The 11,618-nt window shown below is 38.8% G+C and overlaps 1 protein-coding gene across 1 annotated transcript; it reads right to left on the bottom strand.

The window, feature by feature from the left end:
- Positions 1–1,617: 1,617 nt before the first annotated feature.
- Positions 1,618–4,216, bottom strand: LOC134207127 (uncharacterized). Its single transcript, XM_062682845.1, has 2 exons — positions 4,158–4,216; positions 1,618–2,272 (listed from the first exon to the last, which is right to left on the bottom strand). The coding sequence occupies exons 1-2, from the start codon at positions 4,214–4,216 to the stop codon at positions 1,618–1,620; spliced, it is 714 nt and encodes a 237-aa protein (XP_062538829.1).
- Positions 4,217–11,618: the final 7,402 nt, after the last annotated feature.

Genomic DNA, 11,618 nt, shown 5'->3' with positions numbered 1-11,618 from the left:
GTTCAGATTCACTAGGATTTTTTCCAAAGTGGGCATACTAAACGGTGTTCTATTAATATAGCGGTTCGGACCACGCAAATCAATAACGAGCCGGATGTCGTTTCGTCCTTTGGGCACCACTAACATGGATGAACAAAACGAGGTGTTCATGTCTTCGGTTACTTTCTCTATGATGTTAGATGAAAGGAGGTGCTGTAGACGCTGTTCGACTAAAGGTTTCACGGCAGGTGGGATGTTCATATATATGTTCCTACACGCGGGTCTCGTCTTGTCGTAGCTGATTTCAATTGGCGGTATGTTGAATTTAGGGAAGCTCTCAATTGTTTCAACCATAGCTATCTCCCTCTTCATATGCTGCAACCCAAATCAGGAGGATTCCACTGGTACTTATAAACCGAGCAGAAGAATGCTATATCGAGTTGCGGTTTGTCTGCCAAGAAGAGACCGGCATTCCGTACAACATAAAACTTTTCTAACAGAATTGTACGATCCTCGGATACGGTTAAGAATGCTCCAAATGTGTACATCACGTTGATCTCGCCAGCTGAACCGTAGCCCTCGAGAGGTCGATCCGATCGTTCTTGGATATTGTATAGGCCATCCCTATACTTTTGAGTTCCATGCAGGATCTTGAATGATTCTTCTGTCAAGGTGTTTACCTGAGCTCCAGAGTCAATCAAGAATTCGCAACTCATTCCTGCTACTTTTGCAACGATTATCCCGCTGTGTTTAGGTGTTGCTCTGGGTGATGTCGAAATACCAAAGCATGTCAACGATAGATTGTTCGGCATCTGATAAATAAACAATTATATTTAAAAAACAGATTTGTCAGATTGTGAGTTTGAATCATAACGCTGACTGAAGTACTATATGACTGAAAATTGTATTTTTTTTTCTTAAATTAGGAGTTATTTTTTTTTAATTTGTGCTACAATAACGAAATATATTTTATTTTATTTTCATAAAGTAATTCATTCGCGTTTGAAACATAGATTAAGTTAGTGCTTAATGTCACCTACTTCCTCGTTTGTTACTCCGTCTTCTTCTTTCGCGTTTCTCTCTGTTGTTACCATAGAAATTCGTTTTGTTTCGACATCCGTAGTTTCGATTTCAGCTGTGCGCTTACTTCCTGCCCTGATCATTGTCTTACAGGCTCGCATGAAATGACCCATACGTCCGCACTTCAAACAAGTTTTATCGATCGCAGCGCAATCATTTGGTCTGTGGAACATACTGTTGCACCTGAAACAGCGTTCTCTACTTCCATTTTTCCATTCGGATGTTACAGGTCCTCTAGAGGCCTGTTCGTCTCTTCGTCGATACGGATGATTTCCAAAACGTCCACGGCTCGTCGATGCTCGAGAGTACTCTTGATAGTTACTTCTTCGTTGACCAACGTTTACTGCTGCTACTGTGGCTTGTTCTACGGTTTCATGTCTGCGTCTGTAGTATTCTTCATTCATTGTGACAGCTTGAATTTCGCGGACCTTATCAACCAAATCTGTTAGCTTTCCTTTACGACTAAGCATCTTAAGTGCCGTAGTACGCACTTCTTTATTTCTTGCGTGTTCCGCTACGGTGCTCACAATCTCCTCAAATTCTTTATCGGTGTCGAACTCACACATCCTTGCTGTTGCCCCCACTCGCATGATGAAAGTCAAATCCGGTTTGTCTGGTTTGGACCATCAATGCCAGCTTGCGACGCTGTAACATGATGTCTGAGCCAGACCCAAAGTAAGTCTTCAACCGGTGCAAGGCATTCGTGAATGGACATGTCTCAAGATCTGGTGCGCCTGTTGCTGTCGTCGTATTTCTGTATATTTCCATCAACCTTGACCCCGCCTTAACTTTGAAGACTATGAATCTGGTTGCTTCATCCGTTATACCAGCGAGTGTCAACGAGTCCAGTAATAAGTCCTTCCAAGTTTCGAATTCAAACTTTCCTATTTCGTCGCCTTCTATCAACGGTTTACATTCTGGAACGTTGACGGTCGAAATGGAGATTTGGTTGACAGATGAGATAAAACGTGAAACTTCCATCGTGGCCTCAGCATTTCCATTGCGTTGTGTACTCGAAGGACCAATGTCACTCCCAAATTCAACACTATTGACCTCATCGGCGTTGGTCTTCGTCGTATGTAGTGTAGATTGCAGAGAAATAATCGTTTCCTGAGCTCTTTCCAATTGCTCTCGCATTTCCTCAACCTTTGCGTTTGATGCCGCCAGCTCTTTCAAAGCCGTGTCGAGCTTGGAATTCTTCTTCTTTGCTTTCCTATGTAATACCGAACAATGGAGAGAAAAATCTAGGGTAAGTAACATATTTTTTTTTGCGAATGCAGTTTACGATATAGTGATACCACAGCGCGACTTTTATTTTAACGAAGTTTTGAATGCTTTTGTTTATTTTTGCCTTTCTCGTATACTAAGTATACGTAAAGGCTATAATTTCACTCAAAACCAAACTTTTGATAGAAGGCTCGGAGACCCATAGTGTTATATACCAATCGACTCAGCTCGACGAATTGAGGTGATGTCTGTTTGTGTGTATGTATGTATGTGTGTGTGTGTGTATGTGTGTATGTGTGCAGATTTTATAGACACACTTTTTGGAACTTAGCATGTCCCGATTTACTCGCAACAAGTTGCATTCGACGGGGAATGCGGTCCCAATGTTTGCTATTGAAAATCGGTCCTATCGGACTTTGCATTTCGGATTATTTAAAAATCATTGTTTTTCCCAAGGGTCCCCCCTTGGAAAAAAAAATTTCAAAATCGAAAAAAAAAATGTTTTCAAGAATGGTGGAAATGCAAACAATGCAAAAACATGCAAAATGATAGAAAATATGCGATCTATCCCCCTAAAGTGCTTTTTGGACCTTTCCTATGTGATTTTTTTAGTACATTTTACAATGCACGAGAAAGGCACCATCGCCGCTAGGTGGATTAATCTGGGTTTTTTTTATTTTTTTTTACCACGAGTCCTGTTAATACACATTTTTTTCGTTTTTGACCCTTCCTTCGGAAGTGTCTATAATTTCACTTTGTATGCGTTACGCAGGTGTGTTACGTATTAATCTATCAAGAAATCTCGTTAATTATTAAATAAAATGTATGGTATTTGAAACAAATTCACTTTGACATTGAAAATATAATTATGACAAATGATATGATATGGAATTATGCCTATTTTTCTGATTTGTTTCAAAGAAACAAATGATTTTATTGAGGAACATATAGAAGCATGTACAAAAAAATCTTCTCAGAAAAGCAAAAACGTAAAATTGAAAGAGATTTAAAAAATTTCTTCAGCACAAGTTAGATAGCAAATGTGAGCATGTTTGAGATACTATTAGACCACTTATATGCATGTATGTGTGCGTATGTGTGCAAATTCTGAAATTTACTACCATAAAAATCTCGCTCATGTTTAAGGTATTGAACAAGTTTAGTTTTACCAAATTAGGCATCCATAAGGTGAAATATATGTTATTATTGAACGCTATTGAGTTTCGCTCAGATCAATGACTGATTTAGTTAGTTCTGGATTAATTAATATCGAAGTATCTGGAAATTACGAGTACAATATATGCAACCAGCGTTACGATAGTTGCTAACCATGTCACAATAGTTATTCAATCCGACGAGCGCCTTATAGATAAGCAGCATGAAGTACAGTACGTAATCATTCGTTAAGTTGTCACTCAACCCAAGACATCCGCCTTTGGGTAGGCAATTATTTTGTCACTTTCACGGTAAATCGCCGTGGGAAGCTGATTAGTTTTATCTCGTTTTAAATACTGGAGTCTGGAAAAAATCCTTATAACTAAGGAAGGGTCAAAATCTCACTGTAGGTGGATTAATCTGGGTTTTTTTGAATACTTTCTATGCCATGAGACCTATCGCTCGTTTTGTTTTTTGGCTATTTTTCTTCGGTTTCTTGCCATAAGATTTATCCCTTCATTTTTTTTTTTGCTTTATTCTATATTTTTCTAGTCTTTTTTTTTGTGGCGCCATGAGACCTATCGCTCCTTTTGTTTTTGGCTTTTTTCGCCTTCTTTCCAAGTGGCCTGTTACTCATCTTTTTTTTTGTTTTAGTTTCTCTTTATTGCGTGTCCGTCTAAATCACGAATGGAGTCCACAAAATTGTTCATACTTACCGATCGAGAGCGTCTTCAACCACGCCATTGTGGCATCGCTTGGCCGATTTGTCAGCCATTTTTTTTAATTTATGGCTCTGCCAAACACCTTCGTGTGCCTCAACAATCGTTAACGGAATGCCTGATCGTAGCTTATTGCTTGCGATCCAACTCATCGACCGAATCTCTCCGATCTTTCAACTCTACACTACTTGATGACTGTCAGTGTACAGTGATATAGGACTCTATGTCAGTGATGCCATTCTATATTTTTTCTCTATTCTACCTTTTTTGGCTCAATTCACTTATCGATTATTTTATTTTTTGTATTGTTTATTATTATTACTTTTTATTAATAATTTCGCCATCATCCTCTACACGTGGTTGTTTGCAGTTGCAGCATTACGCATATTTTGTTAGAATAGCTAACAATAGTCACTAACGATATCATCTCGATGCATCAAAATGTGATAGTGAACTGAACTCAGGTTCTCCCTGGTTGCAAACACAAACTGATACTGATTCATAAACAAGCTGTTGGCACTTTCGAACTGCCCATCAAAGGCCGCTATCACGAGTATAAAATTTCCATTTTACACAAACACCCACAAGCCACCGTAGCCCAAGGGTTCTCGTGGATATTCGACGATAAAATTCATTGCCCGAACGGCTCATTTGACAAAGTGCCAAAATTTGTTCCAACAAGCCTATTTACAGAGGCATCAATTAGGTTCTAAACAGAAGCGACAGGTCCTTTTCGCCGTCTCGCAACAACCCACGATAACACTTTATTTTCGGAGGAGGAACCCAGCGGCCATGGCTCGAACGTCGGGAACCGGTGGAACGGGGCCTCGGTACACTTGCCAAACACTGTCACTGATCCAGCGATTATTTATTTCTGGATTGCTGTAGTACTTGTTCCTACACAGCCCAGGTTCACTCCTAAAATTTGCAGAATAATTTTCGAATCACATTATTCATAATTATTATTCATCGGCACGCACCCGGGTCGTCCGTCCATTCGTCCGCGGGAGAGTATTATCCATCCATTGCCGCACTGCTGCTGGCTGCTGTGCGGCCGCTCGGCATTTAAAATCACGTTCACTTCGGTTGGAAAATGATACACTTATCAGTATCATTATCAGACCGTCAATCGGAACGGAATTGTCACACAGTTTCCCCTGGTGGCAAACGGCTGGCTGGCTGGCTCGATGCAACTGACACCCCCTCACACGGGATGATGTGACGATGTGGCAGTCACATTACCATCGGAACATTATCATCATCATTGGCCCATCACGTTTACAAGCCAGTCTTGTCATAACCATTCGCGCGAACATTGAAGCACGCCCATTCGTCGTTCGCTCAGCAGCGGGCGGCGAGACGAGATGTGATACAGAACGCTAAAGAATTCATACGATATAGGACTCAACAGCCAAGTCACCGACAGAAGAACCGGATATGATTCCCAGAACGTGTGCGTGGTTTTGCAGTGTAATTGTCGTATTGAATTGACTTCTGAACTGCTCTTTGAATATGTTTCATCCGGTAGATGATCGTTGACTGCAAAGTGGAGACACGATGTCACTGTTCTGATTGCATTGTACTTAATTAGAACTATTATGCATCATTCCTAAATGTTATGGGTTTATGTAGAAGCTGCGGATACTATGCTGTTGTCGCTCGTGTCAACAACTAATATCTTTGCTGGAACTGCCGAAAAAGCGGACATAGCTGAAGGGTCTTGAAGGCCCCGACCCCAAGATATTATTTGACTAAGCCCGTAAAGGTAGGAGGTTAATAGGCAACTTTCATGTACGCAGTGACTGAGTGAATTTTTATTTTCTTATTTTTCCCAAAGAAATTTTACTCAATTTCCGTCGAAAGCAGGACTACTCAAAACCATGAGTAGCCCCACTGCTGACGGAAATAGACGTAGAACTACGTAGCTTTGTGTAATGGGCGACAAAGACCACTGATTCAATATAATTTTCATGAGTCAACACGCGATTGTGTTTCGCTAGCTTGAAAAATTCGGTTCGTCCTTTTCTTCTCTATAATGGAGATTCTGAAAAGAACCATTTAAGTTTAAAAAAAAAACGCCATTCCAATTCTATGTCAGAAACATGCACAATATACAGAACAAGATAGTTATTAAAATTATTCGTGTTTTTTCTCTCCATAATCAATCAAGCAATCTACCAGAAGCTGGTGCAAGATACTGTAGTACTTGGGCAAGTACACATTTTGCTCTGAACGAACGTTTCAGCAAGACTGAACATCATTATATAGATATGGAGCTATGCGGTTGTTCAAACTTTGTAGCAGGCTTTTCAGTGGAATTTGACCAAATGGCCTTCTGTCAACACTTTTGCTCTAAACCCGATAGATTACTCCGTCTGATTCAGTGTTCAGTGCAGGGCCTGTACTAAGCCACTTACATCGTTGGATAATTTAACTTTAACTCATTTTGACGTAGGACTACGTCTGTCTTTTCTATGTTTGAGAACGCTTTTCGATTGCGAAAATTAAAGACTGTCACGAAAATATGATAGATTTTGAACGTTAATATCTAAGCCGTTTCTCGATGGATTTCTAATTTTTGGACCATTCGATCAAGGAAGAGTCAACACTTTATAGTTAACTGAAAATACTGATTGGTACCTTTTTATTATAGATAATTGGTGAAGGCACAGAACCAGTTCGACCAAATACACAAAATTTACTTTCAGAAGAGCCTAAACAGTGACTTTCCTGATCATATTGAGAATTTCGTTTATACGTAGATTACGGCAAAACTACCTCATTATTCTAAGTTTTATATTTTAAGATTCCACGTAGCCGAGGTGTGCACAACGACTGAGACTGAACTTAGCAAATACGGCTAACAAGCAAGCAAAGCTGTTCATTTCAATTTCCAGGTGGCGTGGAACCATGTAAAGACCCCGGAGAACTCCGAAACAAACGAACGACAGCTTCTTCGTGCTGTAGTGTTGTACAGTAGTGGGCATTTGTGAACATTTGTGTCTATGAGTGAATCCGATAAACTAATATAATAACAATATAACTGCTTGATATTGAATTCCTCCACCTCACCTGTTTGAAACTGTTCGGATTTGTTAAGGACTGCCCATAAACACATAAATGTTTCATGTTTGCAGGACTTTATATTCACATGGGACTGCTATACTTTTATAGCAGTGTAATAAACAGAATATATAAAATCTACCATCCAAAAGTGTTGTGTTTTAGCGACACTGATTTTTTAAATTAATGTTGTCCACCAGATGCGTTATGTTCTCGGCATTTTGGCGTGTACATACATTTGGCATCATCATAATCAGACAATGTTAGCTGCTCATCCAGAAATTGTACATCCAAGAATATACTTTGATGCTCACACTAATACTATGTTGAAATTTGTATAATACATACACTAACACGGTTAACACTTGAACTGTAATTTTAGGTTTCATGAAAAGTTGATTTTTGCATTCATACAATTAATTCTTATTTGCACCAATTGTTCTTTTTCAAGAGAATTTATATCACAGGGGACCATTCTAATACAATTAAACTAATCCCATTCAATTGGTAGTGGTTTGTACCAAGAAAGCAAATAATTCAAAAGATTTTACACTTACCCCAGGTATCAAATACTGCGGGGGAAGTGGATAATATTCTAATTACGCAATTTTTCGTCCATCCAGGGTTTATTTCGATAGCTGTGCATCTTAATATGTTCCTTCTTTGTTATCATTATGATTCCAGGTGTGATTGGACTCATATAAATGAGAAAATACCTGATAAATCCACCTATCGGTATTGATGCCTTTCACATGTTTTACATATGAAAAAAATGTATAAGAAAGTTGAAAATAGCACTTATAGGTAAACATATTGTATAATTCACATAAATTTTTATTCATAACAAGTTTTGCCGTTGAATGCATTTTTTTTACGAACAAATTGGTTAAGGACAATTGCTTAAGAATTGCTGATAATTTTGTACGTACTTTGAGCACACACATACATACAAATACGCACATACAGACATCATCTCAATTCGTTAAACCAAGTTGATTAGTTTATAACCCTGTAAGTCCAATTTTACTTTAAAAAGTTCATCTTTGGGGCGAATATATAGACTTTACGTACACTAAGTGTTCGAGAAGGCAAAACCAGTCAGTGAACGATCACAGCTCACTGTGTGTAGACGTGTTTTTTAACTCGCAGGTTCCATATCGGTGCTATTTCGTTCGTACGTTCAAAAGGTACCTACCTAGCGGTGGCAATGTCGTGCGACGTAGCAGTCAAAAATACATTGGCTTTTCTGTTTCCGAACAATGCCATACAGCCAACTCTGGCTGACATGGTACGATTCGTGAAATCATTGAAGGGTGATCAGCGCATGATGGAGACAGCGTATAAGATTTCCGATGAGAAATCTGTGTTTATTCGCTTTAGAACACAAGACGCAATGAAGTTTACTCTAGTAAACAACGATAGCTCATTACCGTTTGTCTATACAAATGGAGAAAAGGTCATGGTTAACATGTCGGTTTCTGGTGCCAGCACTACGTATATAAGGGTTTTCGATCTGCCGCCGGAAATATCTGACAGCGATTTGTCATCCGTGATGGAAAAATTCGGGAAAGTGAAGCGCACAGTTCGTGAGCGGTTTCCGGCTGAGTATCAACTCGATATGTATACCGGAGTCCGTGGGCTCTACATGGAAGTAGAAAGGATAATTCCGGAGGTACTTTATTTCCGTAATAAGAAAGGCCGAGTCTATTATGATGGACTAAAGTTAAAGTGCTTTGAATGCAAGTCGGACACGCATCTGAAAAAGGTCTGTCCGATAGTAGTAGCACGCCGCAACGCTGTGAAGCCAGTGAAGTCACCAATAGCGATCGCCGATGTTTCTAATGCAGATAAAGCTGACTCCAGTAGCAGTGAAGAGAAAAAGGATAAATTGAAGGAGAAGAAAGTGAAGAAAAATGATAGAGTTCGACATCCGATGTCTACAGAACCGACAGCATGCAAAAATAGTGCCAATGAGCGGAACGCAGAGAAATTCTACCGTCTCGGATCCTCCCCGTCCCCTGCGGAAGACACGGTGCAGAATCGCATCGTACGACTGGATCGAGGATGAAAACGAACGACGAGAAATAATCGCAGAAGATAAGATCAGAATAGCATCTGCTATGAAAATTGCTTTAGATGATATTGATTTTTTTATTGATAAGTCATAATTATGTAAAATTGTATTATTTGAATGTTCGCGGCTCCGCAAAGTGTTATACACGACTGAGCCTTTCAAATAAACGAGTGGATAATAAAAAAAAAATAAGGCAAAACCAGCGCTCCCCTAGCTATTACGAGAATTCCTTGAGGATCTATTCCGTTAAGTTAATGAAATTAATCCACAAAAGATACTCAGAGCAATTATCGTATTGAATTTAGTTATAAGTAACCAGAGTCTATTATATAGAGTTGCGCAAAGAGGATCTTCTTACTCTTATTCTGAATGATGTTCTTGTTATTATGTTGAAAACTTTCATTTTGGTTCAACCCTTCAAGTGACTTCACGGGAGTGATCACTTCTAAAGCTTTTTAATTCGATAACCAAAGTCACCTACAGAGTGTAAACACGTGAGTTTCTTGTTGCAACTTTATTGGGGGTGGGCTGAAGTTTTTGAAGCTGTTTCTAGAACAAATCTAATACATTTCGATTCATGAGTTTTAATTCGCCATAATAATCATCAGGCGATAACAATACTTCCGCCTTACCAACAATCATTTGTTTACTTTGCTCGATAGGTAGACGGTTTGACAGTTCAATAGGTAGATTTGGCTTCACTCTTTGCGTAACTCTATATATAATAGACTCTGTAAGTAACTACTCATCACTATTGAAGGTCAAGGTAACATGGGTTTTCCACTTACCCCATCCCACTAGAGTAAGTGGAAAAACAACTCCTAATTTTAAAATCTATTTCCATACATTTCAAGCGACTAAAATGGTATTAATTACCGCACAGTTGGTGCAAAATTGACTGTTTTTGATAAACCATTTTGATTGAACGCATTTAAATCATTTAAACTGGTTTTACACTAATTCAAACATGCACTATCGATTTTTTCTTTTTCACTTCCCCAGTGTACCTTATTAGATTTTGATGTCAGAAAACAAAGAAAACCATTAATGGCCTGCATATAGACTACATCATGATCTACAAAAACACCTCGAACTTCCCTGAAGGGTTGTTTACCTCGGGTAGTGATTATGTTTTGTACTATGAAGACATTTTGTCTCGGGTCCAATTTTTTTTATACTCGTCTATACAATAAGCATTTTGAATCACTAACAACTCTGAACCAAATTTCACAGGATGAATAAAATTGGTCAGTCTCTCCAATGCTTCGCGAGAGCGGTCCACTCTGCGGAATCCCGATAAAAATGGCTAACGCGCGCCGGAATGCAGCTCTTGTGTATCTAATAAAAGGGCCATCCAGAAACTACGTGGTCATATTTTGAAGATTTTCAACCCCCTCCCCAATGTGGCTTATCGTGGTCATTTGGCAGAAATGAATTCGATTTATCCAATAAACTAACTTATGAATGATGTATGATATAATATCCCAGTAGGTTCATTGGGTTGATATGACTTCAATTATCATTTATACAGTAGTAGACAGACTTTTTAGGTTATACAAAACGTCCTGGAAGTCGTAATGTTTGAACTACTTGATCATTCAAGTCCGTGAACCCAGTGCTTCTAAGGCCCTACAAAAACAGTTTGCAAACAAACCTCATAGTCATTGTGCAACTTGATGTTGACTCAAAATAATTTTGGGTGCCTTGTCTCTTGGATCTCATGTTAATGGAAATTAGAATCATATGCTCATTTCATCGGATTGGGTATATACCGATGATGAGAACATTGCAAATGTCTTGATTGATCTGGTAGATTCGTGAGCAGAACTTTAGAGCATTTTGAACTACCTTGAGCATCTCGTATTCCTAAATATTAATCACTGGCTTAACGTTCAGGATGGCCCATCTTATCGGACCACCCATCTGTTCAGAATGATTCAAACATTTAATCGAAATCTTCCCAAGGTTTCGGATATCTGAGTTTTCATGGTCAGTCAAATTTGAACTCCCATATTTTTTCTGTAAAGCCAATATCTAGATGAACAATTTTACTGCAGAAAATGGTGGCCTTGCTCTCTTTTGTGATTTTATAGACAATCTAAAACGCTGGGCATATATGACCCACCATTCCTGAAAGGGTTGTTGAGGGTTGTTTTGGAATTTATTTTCAATCGTTATTATAACACTATTTTTTAACCTAGATTGTTTTAGGAATTAGAGTGTTTTTTTCTGGAACACTGCCACTTTTTTTCATATCGCAGGAATCTCCTAAGACCCTTTTATGAATTTAAAAAGCATTTTATTTAGAATTTCATGTTGAT

The sequence above is a fragment of the Armigeres subalbatus genome, chromosome 1 (genome assembly GCF_024139115.2).
Source record: "Armigeres subalbatus isolate Guangzhou_Male chromosome 1, GZ_Asu_2, whole genome shotgun sequence".
Classification (NCBI taxonomy): Eukaryota; Metazoa; Arthropoda; class Insecta; order Diptera; family Culicidae; genus Armigeres; species Armigeres subalbatus.
Note: the sequence above shows the minus strand (reverse complement) of the source record. Positions and strands in the feature narration are given on the sequence as shown.

Coding starts and splice junctions, on each gene's coding strand:
- LOC134207127 (XM_062682845.1), bottom strand. CDS start 4,216: ATGGCTGACAAATCGGCCAAGCGATGCCACAATGGCGTGGTTGAAGAC. Junction 2,273..4,157: donor GTTGAAGACGCTCTCGATCG/GTAAGTATGAAC, acceptor GGTATTACATAG/GAAAGCAAAGAAGAAGAATT.